General features: G+C 34.5%; 1 protein-coding gene across 3 annotated transcripts in view; it reads left to right on the top strand.

Annotated features, from left to right (window-relative positions):
* Positions 1–22,036, top strand: part of STXBP5L (syntaxin binding protein 5L) — a 348,094-nt gene that overhangs the window by 128,692 nt on the left and 197,366 nt on the right. For all 3 annotated transcript variants that reach the window (XM_053663152.1, XM_053663154.1, XM_053663153.1), the window contains exon 9: positions 614–737. In XM_053663152.1, coding sequence (XP_053519127.1) covers positions 614–737 — 124 coding nt within the window. The remainder of the gene's footprint in view (positions 1–613; positions 738–22,036) is intronic.

Consider the following 22,036-nt stretch of genomic DNA (forward strand, 5'->3'; position numbering starts at 1 on the left):
TATTGTAAGCCCTCTGATGATGGCTCATATGTAAATTATTTTTTATTAGCTACTTTAAGTGGAACTAGGCCATTACTTTATCAGAAACTATCTTCTGATAACCTTGCTTTTACTTCCATGTAAATAATGTTTCAAAGAAGGGTTATATGATATAGGGAGGACAGCGAATTTACAATAAAAAGTTCCAGGATCTAATGATGTCAAAATTTTACTTAATTTTTCTTTTTTTAGATTTTATTTATTTATCTTTAGAGGGGAAGGGAAGTAGGGAGGAAGAGAAACATCAATGTATGGCTGCCTCTCATGCATCCCCTACTGGGAATTGGCCTACAACCCAGGCATGTGCCCTGACTGGGAATTGAACCTCGATCTTTTGGTTCGCAGGCCCATGCTCAATCTGCTGAGCTACACCAGCCAGGGCTACTTAATTTTTCTTTATTTCAGGAATTGAGTATTGTAGCCTTTTATAAGCCCATAGAAGGATGAACTAAAGATAGTATGATATGGGTCAGAAAAATTACATATGTTTATGCCACAATATTTTATTTTGGAACATAGAATGATGTAACATATTAACTCTCCCCCCACTTGTTTTTAATTGTTATTTCATTAGGCTATTCATTCAATTGATTGGCATCATGAGGGCAAACAGTTCATGTGCAGCCATTCAGATGGAAGCTTGACTTTATGGAACCTGAAAAACCCAAGTCGTCCTTTCCAGACCACAGTTCCACATGGTAAGATGTAATCTTTCAAAAGAAATAAGCTGTAGAGTTACGATGCCTTGGTTTAAAGTATACAAGGTGGTTTCAATGTGTTTGGTAGAAAGAGGAGATAGTACATAGTTTCTGGTTCTAAATACCTTTTTTATACCTCCTTCAGATCCCCCTCAATGCCCCAAACTTCCTGTTTATCAACTTTCCTACTTTCTAAGTGATATTTATGTAGACCTTCTGAACCAAAAATTAGGTAACAGATAGTTGGTGTATCTGAAACAGAGGAGATAACAAAGGATATTTGGCCAGTTTTAAGCATTAAGGCACTAGTGAGAAAACGGCTTTACCCAGATCTGACTTTCAGATCTAATCTTATACTGCTTTATAGTCTATTGTTTTCTGGTTCTCCCATGTATTTCCATTTCTGCCATTTGGTTCCACTAAATTATGAGGACTGCAGCGCTACTATTATAAGTTGTATTTATCTTATCTTCCTCATTTTATAGACAGATGTATTTAGCATTTATGTTGGACCTGTCTACTTAACTGGGCAGAATAAAAAGTTCAAGTACATGAATATCTTTTATTCAGATGTCCATATCATTTCCAAGAATATTGGTGATGATCTAAATTCCATGTTTATCTCAAACTATTGATTATTTCTTCAAATAGAGAAGTCAAAACCTACATTCTATTTATATAGTTTCTGAGCATTTATTATAATGTAACATTTAGAAAATAGTATGTTTTTATAATGAGTGTATTATAAATCACAAGATTGAATTATTTAATATTGTATTTGCCATTTTGTGTACCACAGTTGCATGTTCCACTTGCAAATGATTAATACAATTAACATAAACTGCTCTACTTAGAGATTATTTTATATTTAGATACTTGAGATATTTTATTTAAAGAATGCTGTTATGGAAACTGGATAGGTGTTTGCTATACATCTACTCAGGTTTAATTTGTTTCTATGGTGGGTTTTCTACCCCTCCAAGCCCCTTCCCTTCAATCCTTATAACTGTTATTTGCAAATGTGTAATATCATTTATTAATAAATTTTCTATTCTGTTCTTCTCAACAGTCAACTTCTATGTAAGATTTTTTTGTCTTGATTGGATAATTGATAATTTCATATGTCTTACCATTTTTATATTTTATTAGTTTGGGTGATTTTCTACAATTCTGTGAGATGAAGTTCTGTTCACAGGTTGTTGAAAACATTAGCATCTGTGTCTCTCATAACATATCAATTAAATTAAATTCCTGCTGCTTCGCCATGACACAGTTAAGCCAGTATCCATGATTTTGACAATAGAGGCATTCATTCCTGTATCTACCTATATTCTTTGGAATAATTTTGTTTTCTTTTGTTTCAGCTATTTTTATTTTCTAAAATAAAAAAAAAGTTCTCTAAGTACCACTTCAGCTGCAGACTATAAATTTTTATATGTGATTTCATTAATAATATGTGATTTTGTTGGTATCCAGTTTGAGGCATTTTCTTTTTTTTTAAAAATATTTTATTTATTTATTTTTTTTAGAGAGAGGGGAAGGGAAGGAGAAAGAGTGGGAGAGAAACATCAATGTGTGGTTGCCTCTCTTGAGTCCCCCGCTGGGAACTGGCCTGCAACCCAGGCATGTGCCATGACTGGGAATCGAACCGCGATACTCTGGTTCGCAGGCCCGTGCTCAGTCCACTGAGCTACCCCAGCCAGGGCCCAGTTTGGGGCATTTTCTTATCCCTATTATAGTTCCCCTTTTTTCCCTATGTGTTAGACATGTGATTGCTCACTTCTAAAAATATTTTAATACAGATATTAAAAATGTAGTCAGAGAGTATGGCATGATACTAGTCCTACAAAATTTACTGAGATATGCTTTATAATTAGACATACACAATTAACTACTATAAAGTTCCAAGTGTGCTTAAGAAGAATGTGCATTTTCTGTTACTAGGAGGTCAAACTCAAAATTGCCATTATTACTTTGTACTGTCTAAATCTTTACTTAAATTTTTGTTGTTTGATTTTTCAATTCTGAGAGGGGTGAGTTAAAATCTCTAGCATCATGGATTTTTCCTGGTAATTATGTTAATTTCTGCTATATAAACTTTAAAACTTAAATAGATCAAAGTGATTGATAGCATTAATCAGATTATCTGTTATTTTACTTATATTTATTTGATTAGTGCTACCAATTCCTGAGAGGGTGGTATTAAAATTTCCTAAGAAGATAATAGAATTGTTTGCTTTTTACTTTAATTCTGCCCTTGTTTGTTTTATATATTTTAAGGCTTTATTATTAGGCATTCATTTTATGTACTGTAGAGAGCATATAGTTGGGTCTTGCTTTTTTAACCGGTCTTATATCATTTAGTTGGAGTATTTAGTTCATTAATATTAAATTTAGTGATTATTTGGGATTAGATATACCAACTTATTTTTGTTTTCAGCTGGTCCTATCACTTTTTGTTACTCTTTTCTCCCCCCTTTGCCTTCCTTTGGATTATTTTAACATTTTTTATTAGAATTTCATTTCAATTTACATATAAGCACTTTATCTTCATATATGTTTTCATTAGTTGCGAGGAATTACAATGTATTTTCTTAACACTTCACAGTCTGTTAGAGTAGTTACACTCTACATAAAATGTGGAAATCTCACAACAATATAGATTTGTTTACCTTTACTCACTATCCTTTATGCAATAGTTTAATGTAGTATACCTAAATACATTATTATAATTTTTGCTTTAAGTAGCCTGAAGTATTTTTAATTAAGAGAAAATTTTTGTATTTTTTTCATATTATTTTCAGTGCTTTTTATTTGTTCCTGAAGATACAAAATGATGTAGCGTTTCTTCTAGTGAAAATTAATTTATGTATCTCTTCTTTATCTAAAAATTCCCTTTTGTGCTTCCATTTTTGAAGGACATTTTTTACTGAGTATAGGTTTCTGGGTTGATTCACTATGTTGTTTTCAAGCTGTTTAAAGCTGTTGTTCAACTTTCTTCTGTCTTTCATGGTTTCTGAAGAAATGCGTAGTGTTTTGCTTTTTTGGTTCCTCTCTGTATAATGTGTCAGTTTTTTTCTCTGGCTATTCATTTTTTTGTATCTTTTATATTCAACAATTTGACTGTAATGTGCCTAAGCTTATTTCAAGTTTATTCAAGTTGGGTTCTAGAGAAGGATAAGAGTTAAGTCCTTCTTAAATGTTTTGTAAAATTATCCTGTGAATTACCCAGTCCAGGGCTTTTGTCTGCCGGTAGGTTTTTGATTACTACTTCAATTTCACTAGCTATTATTGGTCTTTTCAGGTTTCTACTTCTTCTTCATTCAGTTTTGAGTAATTATATTTTTCTAGAAATTTTTTTATTTCACTCAGGTTTTCAAACTTCTTGCCATATAGTTTGTAGTAATTTCTTACAATCCTTTGTATTTCTGAGGTATCTTTTGTAATTTCTCCTCTTGCATTTTTTATTTCATTTATTTGGATCCTATCCTTTTTTCTTAATGACTGTGCTTAACATCTTGTCAATTTTGTTTATCTTTTTACTGTACCAGCTCCTGGATTTATTGATTTTTTGGATTGTTCTTTTATCTCTATGCTATTTAGTTCTGCTCTGCTCTTGGTTATTTCCTTTCTTCTACTCACTCTAGGTTTAGTTTGTTGTTGTTCCTCTAGTTCTTGTACATTTAGGATTAGATCCTTTATTTGAAATGTTTCTATCTTTTTTAGGTAGGCCTGTATCTCTCTATGAATTTCTGTCTCAAGACTGCCTTTGCTGTGTCCCATAAATTTTGGATTGTTGTGTGTTCATTTTCATTTGTTTTCAGAAGCTTTTTTTATTTCTTCTTTGATATCATTATTAACTCATTTATTGTTTAGTAGTATGTTTGACAATCTCCATGAATTTGAGTGTATTTGAGTTTTTTCCTTGAGGTTGGTTTCTTGTTTCAGGCCCTGGTGGTCTGAGAAAATGCTTTTATAAGATTTCAGTTTTCCTGACCTTTTTGAGGCTTGTTTTGTGTTCTATCCTGTAGTCTATCTTTGAAAATGTTCCATGTGCATTTTACAAGAATGTGTATTTTGCTTCTTCTATATACCAGTTACATACATTTGATCTAGGGCATTGTACAACACTGCAATATCTTTGTTGATATTTTGTGCGGAAGATCTATCCATTTTTGACAGTGAGGTGTTCAAATTCCCAGTATATGTGTTTTGCTGTCTATATCTTTCTTGAATTCCTCCAAGATTTTCCTTATAGGGATTAGGATGCTCTGATAGGTGCTCCTATGTTGGGTGCAATAATGTTGACCATGTTTATGTCTTCTTGATGGATTCTTCCCTTGAGTATTATGAAGTGTCCTTCAGTGTCTTTTTGTATGGCCCTTGTTTTGAAGTCTATTTTGTCTGATATAAATATTGCTATCCCAGCTTTTATTTCCTGTCCATTTGCTTGGAATATTTTTTCCCAACCCTTCACTGTCAGTCTGTGTAAGTCTTTTTTTCTGAGGTGGGTCTCCTGTGGGCAGCATGTGTGCGAGTCATGTTTTCTTTTCCATTCAGCTACCCTATGACTTTTGATTGGAGCATTTAATCCATTAACATTTAAGATTATTATTAATAGGTACTTATTCATTTTTCCCCTTTGGATCTGTGTTTCTCTCACTCTTGTTCTTCCTCTTATAGCAGTCTCTTTAGCATATCTTGCAGTGCTGGTTTGGTGGAGGTATATTCTTTCTGCCTTCTCTTGTCAGCTAACCTCCTTATTTGGTCTTCCATTTTCACTGAGAGCCTCACTGGGTAGAGTAGTCTTGGTTGTAGGCCTTTGCTTTTTATTACTTGGAAAATACCTTGCCAATCCCTTCTGGTTTATAGTGTTTCTGTTGTTAAGTCAGCTGCCAGCCTTATGGGAGCTCCCTTATATGTTCTTTCTTGTTTTGCTCTTGGTGTTTTTAAGATTCTTTCTTTGTTCTAAAATTTGACATTTTAATTATGATGTGTCTTGAAGTAAGCCCCTTTGGGTTCATCTTGATTGGGATCCTCTGTGCTTCCTGAATTTGCATGGTTTTTCCCCTTTCCAGGTTTGGAAAGTTTGCTGTCATTTTTTTCCAAATAGGGGTTCTATCCCTCGTTCCTTTTCTTCTCCTTCTGATATTCCTGTGATTTGAACATTGTTGCATATCTTGTTGTCTTGACATTCTCTCAAGCTATCTTCACATTTTTTGAGTCTTTTTTCATGCAGCTGCTCTACCTGGATATTTCTCTCTACCTTGTCTTCCAGCTCACTAATTCGGTCTTCTGCTTTATCCATCCTGCTCATAATTCCTTCTGTTGTATTTTTTATTTCAGAAATTGCATTCTTCATTTCTTCCAGGTTCTTATTTACAGTTTCTCTTTCATTTTTTAATGGTGAAATAGTACCCATTCAGTTCTTTGTAGTTGTCTGTGAGTTCCTTGAGCATCCTTATAACTATCCTTTTGAATTCTACATCTGATTGTTTACTTGCCTCCATTTCATTTAGCTCTTGTAGTGGGGAGTCTTCCATTCCTTTCAGTTGCAGGTTCTGTCTTTGTCTCCCCATTTTAGGTGACTCTTTTTGTTTGTTTCTGTGATTTCTGGTGCTCTGCTTTGCTAGCTGTCTTGTAGGGTGAACTTCTATGGTAGGAGTCCTGTGGAACTCAGTGGTGCAATCTCTTTTATCTTCTTGTCTGGATGGTCTAGAGTTGCCTTTCTTCCATTTATTACGGCTCTCTTGTTGTACTTGGTTTTTACATATTTGTGGCTCTTTTATTGGTTGGTTCTCTTCTCCAGGAGATTCACTGGTATTCACAATTCCCACCTTCTCTCATATGTGATCTGGGGCAGGGAAAAGGCAAAGTGTATTAAGACAGCAGGAGAGTATTCTATGGGATTTAAAGTACCAACAAGTAGAGAACAGATGTGTGATGCTTTGGAAACATACAGCATTAACCATGTTATCTCACCCAACGAGTCACGCTTTATAAGAAGTGAAAAAGAGATAAGGCTCTTATTAGAGGGAAAAGCATGTGAGCTGACTCCAGAAGGCAGAGCAGTTATGCAAGATTACATGCTGAGATATAGTGAGAGTCAGGGATAGAAACTTGGCATAGTATGAGAAAGTAAAGTTAACCACAAGAGTAATAAAAGCTCAGGAAGATAGTGAAATGGACTGAGACCAGGTAAGGGTGTTGTGTGGGTTTGGGAACAACAATAATATGACAAGAAATATAGCTGAATAATAATAAGAATAAAAAGTAAAAGACTAAGAGTAGTGTATTATTGGAATATGAGTGAAGTGAAAGAAGAAAAATTAAAATACAAATTAAAATTAATATGAAAGGGAGAACAAAGAAAAACAGACAAACAATGAAATCAGACAAACACAACAAAGAAAAGAACATGGAAAGGAGAAATTTAAAAAATAAATTAAAAAGTAAGAAAAATAAAAATCAAATGCAATTCACTGCCTGTCACTACCAAAACTAATAAGCAATGACAGCGATTGAATCTTTATGGGCAATTTATTCAGATGGCCAGCAATCTGAGAAGATGGTTGTTTCATACCCTAACAGACCATCTAGTCTTCTCTTTCCAGGCCAGACCTTTTATAATGAGGGGGGGTGGGCAGGGGATAAACAAGGTGCTGCAAGGACTTTGAGATTCAGAAGCTGCAACATTCCTGTCCTGGGTGGTTATCTGTTCTCAGGGGGTGGGTGGTCATCTGTCTCTCCCTTGAACACAAAGGCCAGGATACCTCCAGTTGTCCCCAGGTGGTAATCTCTATCAGCGCTCCAGGAGGTAACCTGTTTTCCTAGAAGCCAGGAGGGGCTTATCTGTAGTTTCTGAAACAAAAGCATTAACATACACATTACTTGCAAGACTTATAACTTTTTACCTTAAGCTAAAATTTTCCAAGTCTTGAGTCCCCTATCACTTTCACAGCTCCAGGTCTTACCGTCTCACATTGGGAGTAAAAATAAGAAAGTCTCCTGTTGACTTTAAACCCACCAAGCCGGTTTTGCTGGTCTTCCTGGATGCAGGCAGTTGGGGGCTGGGCTCCATTTTGCTTTTGTTCTTTTTGTGTGTAGTGTGTTTTTGAGGATGGGGCCTCAGTCTTGGCTACAGTATTCACAGGTTCCCAGACTCTAATCCAAGCCCTCAGAGCACTGTGTGGCCCCCCACTGTCCATATACACCAGGCTGGAGCTTTTAATCTACCTCATTGTGCCACCCTTTGAGTCCATGAGGTGCAGGAGTGGGAGCAACTCATATCCCACCTCCTCTCTCTTTGCTGGTCCAGGGCACTGTGCATGTGCAAGTCCCTTCAGGGCAGTTTAGTTCCCCTATTAAAGTAAGTCTCTCTGGGGACTGCTACCTCCCTGAGCCCCTGCTGCCCCAATTTGATCAGTCCCTGAGGGGCTCTGATTTGGAGCAAATCATGCCCCTCCTCCCTCTTCACTGGCCCAGCTACTGCACAGTGGCTGAGAGCCTTTTTTTTTTTTTTTTTTTTTTTTTTTTTTAGAAATTTCCCTTGTTCCTAATAAAAGCCTGACTTTTCTTTTCATTCATGCCAATTCTCTGACCAGTCAGGAGACTATCTGTGTCACAATCAGTCACAGCCCAACTCTTCTTCAATTTCCAAGTCTCACCAGGCTTCCCAGTTTCTCTGATACTGTCCCAGCCAGGGTTCACAGTCCCAGCAGGGAAGCCACCTGCTGTGCATCTACCTGCCCCCTCCAGGGACTTCAAGTATCCAGGTCTCTGCTGGTGTGGGTCTGGTTTTCCTTCTCTGGAAGGGGATGGGGTTGGGAGGTTACAGTCGCTGACCTGGCTCTCCTCCAAAGCTCCTGCGGCAGCTGTGGCCCCTGCTGCACGGCCCCAGGACCCCAGCAGCCCAGTCCCAGACACAGGGCCCAGTGACCTTCCCATTGGCCTACAAAATCTCCTTACTGTCTGTTTTTAAATGTCCTCTGCAGTCTTTGGCTTCCAAACTTTGTATAAGCTGGGATTCTGCTGGTTTTTCTCTCTGTTCTTCAGAAGATCAGCTAGGTGTTCCAGTTGGGTGCATGAGCAAGTAGGTTCAGCTCCCATCTACATCACCTCCATCTTCCAGAATCTTAGTGCTTTTTTATATCTTATGTTTCTCTGCTGATATTTCCTATTTTCATTCATTATGTGCATTTTCTTTTCCTTTCCTTTTAACATTGAGCTTATAATAGCTTTTAAATTTTCATCCGTTAATACCAACATCTTCTTCCCCTTAAAGTTGGCTTCTGTTCATAAGAATGGCCTACATTTTCCTGTTTCTTCATATGTCTGATAATTTGGACTCTATCACACATATTGTGGACATTATGTTGTACTCACTGTAGGATATAGTTTTGCTGTCCCTTTCTTCCTTAGCCATGTGTCTCCTAAGAAGGGAAACTCTATCTGGATTGATTATTTTTCTACAAATCAAAATTGATGCAGACATTAATTTTCTTTCTTAGTAAGTTGTAATAATTTCAAATATATAGTACTCAATTACAATGCCCTACCTAAAGACTCACACAGGCACACACATTTACATACACAAACTTAAGATGAATTCCATCAAATACTTAATAGTGCATTTGTTCATCAAAAACAGGACAGAATTGTCCACTGTTATTTAAATTTTTCCTGACAATACTATCCAATGTAATTAGATTTGGAGAAGAAATATAATATTAAAATTTTTAAGAAGGGTTTAAAATAATTATTTTTTGATAATGTAATTGCACACTTAAAAAGCAAAAACTTATTAGGAATACTATTAAGTATGACATGAGAATCCTATATACAAAACAGAGTCAGGCACTTAAACATGTTTTGGTCAATTATGGACTATATATACAATGGTGGTCCCATAAAATTATAATGGTGCTGAAAAGTTCCTACCACCTAGTGATGCGTCCATTGTCACATTGTAGCTCAGTGCATCAGCACTGAGGCCTACAACAGACATGGAGAATTTTATAATCACCTGGGTTGAAGACCAGGCCCCAAAGCATATCCCTCTCAGCACTATGATGATCACAAAGTAAATAGTTTGTTTCCAACATTAGAAGAAAAGTCTGGGCCTGACTATGATATTGAATTTACTGGGTAGTTTAAACTATTCAAGAATCATTATTCATTACATATACGTAATGTGAAAGTGAGTGAGAAGTTTGCAAATGCTGATGTGAAGCCTGCTGAACAATTTATGGAAACTCTAAATAAGTTGATTTTGGAGGGAAATTACTTGACACATCAAATTTTCAATATGGATGAAACTTCTCTATTTTGGAAACAGATTCCAGAAAGGACTTCTCATCCATAAGGAGGCCACGTTAACATCAGGTTTTAGGACTGTTAAGGACAGGGTAACAGTTTTGCTTGGGGACGATGTTTCAAGCTATATACTGAAACCCTTTGTGATCTGGCAGACACTATGAAAAGCCCAGGACCTTCAAGCATATGAATAAGCACACACTGCCCATGTACTGCAGGAGCAATAAGAAGTCATGGATGACTGAGCTCCTTTTCCAGGGTGCCTTCCTTTTCCAGGGTGCCCTGAGTTGTTATGTCAGAAAGATTAAAAAGTTTTATTGGGAGAATATTACACCTTTTATGATTTGGTTCATTGCTGGTAATGTTCCCAGACATCCTGCTTTTATTGGTGAACTTTATCCTGATATCAAAGTAGTGTTTCTCTCTCTAAATACCATTCCTTGGATCCAACCAATGGATCAAGGAGTTATAGCAGGTTTTAAGGCCTATGACCTGAGGAGAGCATTTGCCTAGGCTATTGCTGCAGCTAAGGAAGACACTGATGCATTGCTGAAAAGATTACATCTATGACAGGGTCAAGAACTATGCTTGGCTTGGGATGTAATCACCGTGCAGTGTATAAATGGATTCTGGAAGAAGACACTCAAGAGATCCATCCATGACTTTGAAGAACTAGCTGAGGATAAGGAGGTTACAAAACTCATCAAGGTTGTGGTTGAGATGAAAAACAATTTTAACTTGGGTGTGGATGAGGATGACAATGAGGAGCTTCTAGAAGTGGTTCCTGAGTAAATGACTGAGGAGGAGTTCTTGGAACTAGAATGCATAGCTGAAGAAGAGGTAAGAGAAAATGGAAACTGTGGGGAAAAAAGCTGAAGAACCCCTCTCGAAAATTCATAGTGACTGCTTTAGCTGAAGTTTTTCAGACATCAACAAACTCCTTAAAAAGTTTGAAAACATGAACCCTATCACTAAAAGGTTTAAATTAATAGAGAGGAATGTTCATAGTTTATTATCTGCTTACCAACAAACCTATGATGAAAAAATAAACAAAGCAAACCATCATGGACACATTTCCATGAGGAGGCTTAAATAGAATTAAAAAACAACCTTCAAAACCCTTAAAAAAAAATTTACCACACAACTTCCTTTCCTGCAACCCAAATATATATATTAACATAATACCTTTCCATGCTTATCATTTTTTTTTTTTTTTAATTTTTTCTTTTTTTTTTTTTTTTTTTTTTTTTAATTTTTTTTTTTATTTATACCTTTTTTTTTTTTTAATTATTTTTATAAATAAAAAAAACATACTTTTAATTTTTTCAAAATGTTTATAGTAGGCTGTACCATTTAAGTTTGTGTAAGTGTACTCTGTGATGTTTGCACAATGACAAAATCACGTAAAGATGCATTTCTTAGAATGTATACATGTTGTTAAGCAATGCATGACTGTACCATTTTAAATAACAGCACCTACAAAAATACCTGGGAGTAACCCTTAACATAATAATGAGATATTATTTCAACTAAAGGACATAAAAAAACTTGAATAAATAAAAAACATATGCTAGTCCTGGCTAGTGTGGCTTAGGTTGAGGCATCATGCCATAACCAAAAGGTTGAGGGTTTGATTCCCAGTCAGGGCACATACCTAAGTTGCAGGTTTGATCCCTAATCCGGGCACGTATGATCCCTGGTCCAGCTGTGTACAGGAAGCAACCGATTGATGTTTCTCATATTGATGTTTCTCTTTCTTTCTTCCTTTCTCTCTAATAAGCAATGAAAAAATGTCCTCAGTGAGGATAAAATATTTTTAATAAACATACTCTATGTGTGCATAGGTATATACAGCCAAATTATAAAGAGGTTAGCTCTTCATAATATTATTTAAAAATTCAGTGTGTTCGCAAGGAAAATAATTATAAGACTTATAAAATTAGATGTTGTAAAAGTAAACACAAACAGGAAAATTATTTAAACAAGGAATAATGGTCGATTACAGCTAGTTTGGAATGTTAGACACCCTAAACAGTTCTTATTAAAGTTCCAAATATATATTTATATTTAATTTTCAAAAATTTCATTGAGCCAATAAGCATAAAAATAATGTAGACATAAAAATCTCAAAACACATTGTTAAACTGAAAACCCTGAGGGCTAAGCAAATGGTAAAGATAGATTTCCTTCTGAGGTTTTATGCTACACATTGAATAACTTAAACTTCTTTTTTTAAAATACAGATTTATTGAGATATAATTCACAGTTCACTAGTTTAAAGAGTAAAATTCAATGGATTTTTTTGTATATTCAGAGTTACACAGCTTTTAAATCTGCAGTCTAATTTTAAAGCACTTTTGTCACCCCCCAAAGAAACTCTGCATCCATTAGCAATTATGCCATCCCCACTCTTCTAGCCTCAGGCAACTACCAAGCTTCAGTGTGTAGATTTGTCTACTCTGGATATTTTATATATAAACTCATACTATATGTGGTCTCTTATGACTGGACTTTTTTTACTTAGAATAATGTTTTCAAGGTTTACCCATCTTATTACAGAAAACCTATTTTATTCTTATGGCTACATCCCCTTTTATGTATCCATTCTTCACTTGATGGACATTTCTGTTGTTTCCACGCTGAGTATTCTCAATAATTCTGTTATGAACATTTATGTAAGTTTTTATATGGACATATGTTTTTCTTTCTCCCGGGTAGCATGGAACTGATAGGTCATATAATAATTCTATACTTAACATTTTAGGAATTTGCCAAATTGTGTTCAAAAGAGTCCTCATGCTTTTTTTTTACATTTCCACCAGCAATGCATAATGTTTCCAACTTCATATCCTCATCAACCTTGTTAATCTCTCTTTTTTTTATGATAGCCATCCTAGTAGATGTGCAGTGATATTTCATTGTGTTTTTATTGGCATATTGTACATTTTGGCTAAAATCCTTTGTCAGATGTGTCTTTAGTAAATATTTGTCACCACCTGTGACTTCTTTTCTCATTCTCTTGACATTGTCTTCCACAGCCAGAAGTTTTTAATGAAATCAAGCTTATCCATTAATTCTTTCATGAACTGTATCTTTGGTGTTTTCTTTCATGGATTGCCCCTTTGTTATGGTGTCATAGGTTTTATCCTATGTCATCTTCTAGGACTTCCATAGTATTACATTTTAAATTTAGCTCTATGATCCATTTATGAGTTCATTTTTATGAAGGCTATAAGGTCTGTATCTAGTCTTAAAGTTCCCATAGTTTCACTCCTCCCCCTTTGTTCTTTTTTAATTTCATCTTTCTTGTATTTTTGCCATTGCCATTTAGGTTCTTCATACCCCACTCCCTCCAGCAATCCCAACACTCTTGTCCATGTCCATGAGTCCCTTTTCCTTTTTGCTCAATCCTTCCATTCCCTAAACTACCCTTAACTGTCATCCTGCTCTCTATCTATGTGTCTGTCCCCATTTTCCTTGTTAGTTCAGTTTGTTCATTAGATTCCACATATTAGTGAAATCATGTGGTATTTGTCTTTCTCTGGCTTATTTCACTTAGCATAGGGTTCTCCCAGTCCATCCATACTGTTGTAAAGTGTAGAATTTTCTTCTTTTTTCTGGCAAGCAGTATTCCATTGTGTAAATGTACCATGTTTGTTCTGTCCACTCATCTACTGATGAACACCTGGGCTCCTTCCATATCTTGGTGATTGTAAATAATGCTGCAATGAACATAGTGGTGCTTATGTTCTTTAGAATTACTGTTTTGGGTTACCTTGGATTAATTCCCAGAATTGGAATAGCTAGGTCATAGGCAGTTCATTTTTAATTATTTGAGGTGTCTCCATACTGTTTTCCACAGTGGCTGCACGAATCTCCATTCCCACCAACAGTACAAAAGGGTTCTCCTTTCTCACATCCTCATTAGATCTTGTTGTGTGTTGACTTATTATGACAGCCACTCTGATAGGTGCGAGGTGATATTTCATTGTGGTTTTAATTTGCATTTCTCTGATGATTAGTGGTGTTGAGCATCTTTTCACATGCCTATTGGCCATCTGTATGTCCTCCTTGTAGCAGTGTCTGTTCAGGTCCTTTCCCAATTTTTTAATTTGGTTGGGTTTTTTTTTTTGTTTGATGTTGAGTTTTCTAAGTTCTTTATAAATTTTGGATATTAACCACTTATCAGATGTATTGGCAAATATGTTCTCCCAGTTAGTGGATTGTCTATTTATTTTGTTGATGATTTCCTTTGCTGTGAAAAACTAGAACTCTAGAAATATTTTGGACAACATGAAGCATAACATTATCCACATTATGAAAATACCAGGAGAAGAGAGAGAGCAAGGTATGGAAAACGTATTAAAAGTAATAACGACTGAAAACTTTCCTAATTTGGAGAAGGAAAAAGACACACATGTCCAGGAAGCTCAGAGAACCCCAAACAAGTTAGATCCAAAGAGGCCTACACCCAGACACATCACAATTAAAATTACAAGGCTTAAAGACAAGGAGAGAATCCTAAAAGCTGCAAGAGAAAAATAGGTAGTTACCTACAAGGGAGCACCAATTATACCGTCATCTGATTACTCAACAGAACATTTCAGGTCAGAAGGGAGTAGTGTGAAATATTCAAGGTGATAAAAGCAAGGGCGCACAACCAAGGGCTACTTTACCTAGCAAGCCTAGAATTTAAAATTGAGGGAGAATTAAGGAGCTTCCCTGACAAGGAAAAACTAAAGGACTTTGCTCTTCTTCATTATTGTTTTGGCTATACTGGGTCTTTTGCCTCTGCATATAATATTTAAAGTCATTTTGTCAATATCCACAAATATCATGTTAGGATTTTGATTGCGATAGCATTGAAGCTATAGATTAAGTGAGGATGAACTGACATCTTGACAGTACTAAGGCTTCCTATCCATGAACATGAAATATCTCTCCATTTATAGTTCTTCTTTGATTTCAATTACCAGAGATATTTTGTTTGACCCATAAAGATCTTATATTTTTTAGACTTATTCCTAAGTATTTTTGGATACTAATGTAAATGATATTGTTTTTTACTTCAAATTCAACTTATTTTTTTGTTGTTGGTATATAGGAAGGCAATGGACTTTTGTGTGTTAAAATTGTATAACATTGTATCCTGCAACCTTGCAGTAATGACTTCTTAATTCTATATTTGGTACTAGTTCTTTCAGATTTTCTACATAAGTGATCATATCATTTGCTAATAGTTTTTTTCTTTCTTCCCAATCTTTATACCTACATTTTTTGTTGTCCTATTTTATTAGCTAGGACTCTAGTACAATGTTGTAAAAGAGTAGTGAGAGGGGACACTATTGCCTTGTTCCTAGTCTTGGTGGAAAAGATTTGAGTTTCATCATTAGGTATGATGTAGGGTTTTTTGTAGTTATTTATTCTCAAGTTGACTAAGTCTCCACCTATTCTTAGATTACTGAGAGCTTTTTAAAATTTATTTTTATTGTATATTCCATTACTATTTAAACCCCTATACCCTCTTCTACCTCCACCAATCCCTCCCCACAGCAATTATTACACTGTTGTCCATGTCAGTAAGTCCTTTTCTTTGTTTGATCCCTTCACTCCCTAACCCTACTGGCCCAGCACTGTCAGCCTGTTCTTTATCTGTGAGTCTGTCATTCTTTTGCTTGTTTAGTTTGTTCATTAGATTCCACATATGAATGAAATCATATGATAGTTGTCTTTCTTTGACTGGCTTATTTTACTTAGTATAATGTTCTCCAGGTCCATCATGCTGTTACAAAGGGAAATTTTTCTTCTTTTTTTTACAGCTGAGTAGTGTTCCACTATGAAATGCACCAGATTTATTTTATCCTCTCCTCTACTTATAGACACTTGGGTTGCTTCCAAATCTGGATTATTATAAATAATGCTGCAATGAACATAGGGGTGTTTATATTTTTTATAATCCGTGTCTCTGGTGTCTTCAGATAAATTCCCAGAAGTGGAATCTCTGGGTCCAAAGGCAGATCCATTTTTAATTTTTTGAGGTATCTTCATACTGTTTTCCACAGTGGCTACACCAACTGTGTTCTCCTTCAATTCTACATTCCCACCAATAGTGCAAAAGGCTTTGCCTTTCTCAACATTCTCACCAGCACTTGTGTGTTGTATTATTGATGATAGTCATTCTGACAGGTATGAGGTGGTATCTCATTGTGCTTTTTAACTTGTATTTCTTTGAGGATTGGTGATGTTGAGCATTTTTTATATGCCTATTGGTCATCTGTATGCCCTCTTTGGAGGAGTGTCTATTCAGGTCCTTTGCCCATTTTTTAATTGAATTGTTTGTTTTTTGGTGTTGAGTTTTCTAAGTTCTTTATACATTTTGGATATTAACCCCTTATCAAATGTGTTGGCAAATATGTCCTCCCAATTAGTGGATTGTCTTTTTATTTTGTTGGTTTTCCTTTGCTGTGTGAATGCTTTTTAGTTTGATATAGTCCCATTTGTTTATGTTTTTTCTATTGTTTCCCTCACTTGAGAAAATAGATCAGAAATAAATATTGCTATGAGCAATATCTGAGTTTTATTGCCTATGTTTTCTTCTAGTTTTTTATCTTTTTGGGTCTAACATTTAAGTCTTTAATCCATTTTGATTTTATTATTGGGTGTGGTATAAGAAGGTGGTCTAGTTTCATTTTTCTGCATGTATCTGTCTAATTTTCCCTATACCATTTATTGGATAAACTATCTTTAGCCTATGGTGTATGCTTTCTTTCTCTTCTGAATATTAATTGACTAAAGGTGTGGGTTTATTTCTGGGCTTTCTATTCTGTTCCATTTATTTATGTATCTGTTCATGCTGGTACCATGCTGTTTTAATTACTATGAGCATATGGTATAGTTTGATATTAGATAGCATGATTCTATCAACTTTGTTCTCCTTTCTCAAGATCACTGTGGCTATTCTGGGTACTTTGTGGTTCCATATAAATTTTAGAAATATTTGTTCTAGTTCTGTGAAACACACCATTGTTATCTTAATATGAATTCTGTCAAATCTGTAGATTGCTTTGGGAAGTATGGACATTTTAATAATATTAATTCTTCCTGTCCATGGTTCCAGTAATGTGCTTCCACTTATTTGTATCTTCTTCTATTTCTTTCTTCAGTGTCTTGTAAGTTTCCAAGGACAGGTCTTCTATGGCCTTGGTTAGATTTATTCCTAGGTATTTTATTCCTTTTTTAAAAAAGATTTTTATTTATCTTAAGAGGGGAAGGGAAGGAGAGAGGGAGAGAAACATCAATGTATGGTTGCCTCTCATACGTCCCCCACTGGGAACTGGCCTGCAACCCAGGCATGTGCCCTGACTGGGAATCAAACCATTATCCTTTGGTTCACAGGCCCGTGCTCAATCCACTGAGCTATTCCAGCCAGGGATGGTATTTTATTCTTTTTGAAGCAATCATGAATGGGATTGTTCTCTTAATTTAGTTCATATTAAAAGATAAAATGCAACTGATTTCTGGATATTAATTTTGTATCCTGCTACTTTGCTGAATTCATTTATCAGTTCTAGAAATTTCTTGCTGGCATCTTTAGAGTTCTGTATGTACAGTATCATGTCATCTGCAAATAATGACAGTTTTACTTCCTCCTTTCACATTTGGGTGCCTTTTATTTCTTTTTCTTGCCTGATTCCTGTGGCTAGGGCTTCCAGTACTTTTTGAATAAGTGTGGTAAAAGCAGACATCCCTGTCTTGTCCCCAATCTTAAGGGGAATGCTTATAATTTTTGCCCATTGAGTGTAATGCTGGCAGTGGGTTTGTCACATATGGCCTTTGTTATGTTTAGGTGTATTCCACTTTACTGAGAGTTTTTATCATGCATGTGTGTTGGGTTTTCTCAAATGCTTTTCTGCACCGATTTGTATAATCATGTTTTTTTTTCTTCTTTAGCCTGTTGATGTGATGTTAATTGATTTTTTTTAATTTGAGCCAGCTTTGCATACCTGGGATAAAGCTCCCTTAGCCATGGTGTAGAATTTTTATACATGGTTGGATTGGATTTGCTAATATTTTTAAAAGATCTTTATATTAATATTCTTGAGAAATATTGGTCTGTACCTTTGTAATATTTTTGGTTTTGGTGGTAAGAGTAGTGCTGTCCTTGTAGAATGAGTTAAGAAATATTCCCCCTGCCTCTATCCTCTGAAAAAGATTACAGACAATTGGTACAATTTATTACTTAAACGTAAGGTAGAGTTCACCATCTGGGACTGGTGCTTTATTTTGGAAGGTTATTGATTATTTATTCAATTTCTTTAATTGATATAGACCTATTCAGGTTGTCTGTTTCTTCTTGTGTGAGTTTTGGCAAATAGTATCTTTTAAAGAATTAGTTCATTTCATATAGATTATTAAGTTTGTGGGCATGGTGTTAGTTATCCTTTTCATGTCCATTGGACTTGTAGTGATGTCCTTTTTTTTAATTTCTGTTATTAGTCAGTTGTGTCCTCTCTCTCTTCTTCTTCGTTAGCCTAGCTAAAAGCTTATCTATTTTATTGAACTCTTCCAAGAATCAGCTTTATATTTTCTTGATTTTCTCTGTTGATTTCTTGCTTTCAATTTCACTTATTTCTATCTAGTTCTTATTATTTCTTTTTTCTGCTTACTTTAGATTTAATTTGCTCTTCTTTTCCCAATGTTTTAAAGTGGAAACTTATATGATTGATGTTATAGTTTTCTTCTTTTGTAATATATGCATTCACTGCTATAAATTTTTCTCTAGGCACTGCTTTTGCTCCATCCCATAAATTTTGATAACTTTCATTTTCATTTAGTTCAAGATGTTTAAATTTTTCTTAATATTTCTTCTTTAGAGATCCTGTGTTATTTGGAAGTGTGTTTTTATATCTCCACATAGATATAGAAAGTTGTGAGGAGCGTCATTACCACTCACACAACAATGAAAAGCTGGAGAAACTGCAAATTAATAACTTTTATTGAACTCATTAAAGAACTAAGGTGGCAGGGCAAACAATTAACTTAAAATCTGGGGAGAAAAAAGTACCTGCAGGGAGGGACAAGATATGAGCCTTTGTTTGTCTAGGGTAGATACCATTGGATACTACTAGCACCAAGAGAAAGATTTAGCAAATGTTCTTTTCTGATGACTTGCTAAAGGATGAATATGGTCTAATGTGAAAGTATGAAGTCATTTGGGACTACAGACAGAGATGTGTACTGTCTTACAGCATTTTCCTTCATGAATCCTACCAAGCAACCACACAGGAGATCAGGGAGAACCCTAAGAAAGCCTCCCTTAGGATTCTCACTGGAGAAGGGAAAGAGTAGCGGAAGCCAAATTTCCCCTATTTCTTCTCCTGACATCTATATGTGTTACAAACATAACAATACACTGTTATAATTATTACTTTATATATTTAAATCTCTTTTTGAAGAAGCTGACAAAGGAAAATAGATGAAATATATATTTAAAGAATCCATTAAACTTTTTGCTTATTGTTTATGGTTCTCTTCATTTGTTCCTGTGGACTCAAGTTACTATTTGTTGTCATTTTCTCATTCTAGTATGACTTTGTTTCCATCCACCTCTTTTGTTATTGTCAAATATATTATATGTTCCACATAATAATTATATACATATTATTCACACAATTATATTTTAAGTCATTTAAGAGAAGATTGGAGAAGAAATATGCAACTATAATGTCCATTATTCCATTAGTCCCTCAACACACTAGGCACATTCTTCTTCTATGTCTTTTTTTTATCGCTCTCTTATTCAAATTCTATCTGTTAAAACTCAATCTAGTGTCCTGTTAAAACTCAATCTAGTGTCCAGGAAGTTTTTTAAATAGTACTCTAGAAAGTCTTTTCTTATAATAAGGAAACCACCGTTTCATTCTCAACTCTTACAACACTTTCTGTCTATCTCTTATTTTTCTATAGTACCTCATATTGTCATTTTTGTTTTGTTTAATTTAGTAGATTTTAAGCTTCTTGATGGTCAGATATTTCTTAGTACCCTGACAATTAGTACAGCACTCTGAACATAAGGAGTATCAATAAATGCAGTTTTTGATTGTGATTTACACAATATGACATTTAAGTATATTTTAATTAGTGACAGGTAAAAATATAATTAGAGCAGAAATCCTTCACCCAAATATTAATTTGGGAGTTGGAAATTGAAGTAAAACATTAATTAATTAGATATTTTTTCTACTAAAATAAGTATATAACACTGATAAATATTGATTGAAAAATCGTACTTGCTTTCATATATATATAAACAACTATACATATACTATTTTGGTTATAGATATACTAATTGTTAATCAATGGCTTAGGAATTATTAGAGAAGCACTGGCTAAAAAAGACATTACTATGAAAAGGATGGGTCTCTTTCCTGGCTCTGTCACTTCCTTCAGTTCTCTTTATCCCCACTCATCTCCAAAACCAGCAATCACCAATCAATTGTTCCTCACCCCTGAGACCACTGTTCAGAGTGAGTCCTGAGAAATTATTTTATATATATATAAAGTATATATATATGATACTTTAAATATTTCTACAGTGAGAATGATTGTGACCAGTATTTTATTATTGATTGCTTCTTTATTGACATAGGGTAAAAGAAAAGGCAATTTTAAAAAGCATGCCATGGAGCAGATAAGACATGTTGTATGCAGATACCCTAGCATTTAAATAAAATAAATGCAAATATCTTGATATTCTATTTTTATTTCAATGTGCCATGTTAAAGCTATCCTGAATACTTAAACATCTATAAATATCTATGTCTATAAACAACTGTGGCAATCTGAGAATAAATAAGGGTACTTACTAAAATATAAAAATATATATTATCTAAAAATATCAATTTTATTAAAATGAGTCAGAATGTAAGGAAAAGCATAAATAGAAAGATAAGTATGTTAGATGCAGAGTAAGTACTTTTGTTTCTATTTCATACTTTTTGATTCCTCATTCAAAATCTTATGGAATCTAAACAACATAACCTTTCCCATACAAGAAATTGTTATTTATGTTATATGCAAATGGAATAATACATCATTAAACTTACTTTTAAAAATCATGAAATGTGCCATCTGCATTTATTGTCTAATGGACTTTCTTTTTCTTTTTATTTTCACTCATAACTTTATTGATTTGAATATTTTGAGTATGTTGGGTATCTCCCACATGGTATAATGGTGATTGTTCTCAGTTAATGTTTTGATTTAATCACCATCAACTTCAACTTGTCTGCCTGATCGTGGAGCACCATCCAGTGAGAAATCTCTAGCACAAAACGTTGCAGACCACTTTTGCCACATTTGATCAGAGCACCTTCTCCATACACAGCATAAGTCTTTTGTTTCTTTTGTATTTCAATTGTATTTTTACCTTTCTTGAAATACTAAAGCATATATACTGAAAATGTTGCTTATTTTCTTCCACCTTTTTTAACATTTCATTTAACTCATTATATCCAAATATAATTTTATTTTATTTCATATTTTATTCTTGCTCAAGTACAGTCGTCTCCATTTTTACCCCACCTTGGCCTCTCACCTCACCCATCCCTGCCTCTGCCCTTGAACCTACCCCTTTGGCTTTGTCCATGTGTCCTTTATACATGTTCCTTGATGGACTTTTCTTTAAATGAACTTAATGAAATTACAATGATTTTGATAATCTTATCAGAAGCTTTTAATAGCATCGTTTTCTACATATAAATGGGGTTTGCTTGTATTATAGATAAAATGTTGAGTCTAGTATGAATTTTCATAATAATACATTTCATTATATACATAAATATGTATGTGTATATTTTCAACTAAAATTATTTATCTTGAAACTTAAATATTAAAATAATCTTATATAAAACTATATTTATACATGGAGAATGTAAAACAATGCAGGTTTGATAAGTTGACATATAACTTTATTGATTAGCTAG

This window comes from Artibeus jamaicensis, unplaced genomic scaffold (assembly GCF_021234435.1).
Source record: "Artibeus jamaicensis isolate MK-2021 breed Jamaican fruit bat unplaced genomic scaffold, CSHL_Jam_final contig_3126, whole genome shotgun sequence".
NCBI lineage: Eukaryota > Metazoa > Chordata > Mammalia > Chiroptera > Phyllostomidae > Artibeus > Artibeus jamaicensis.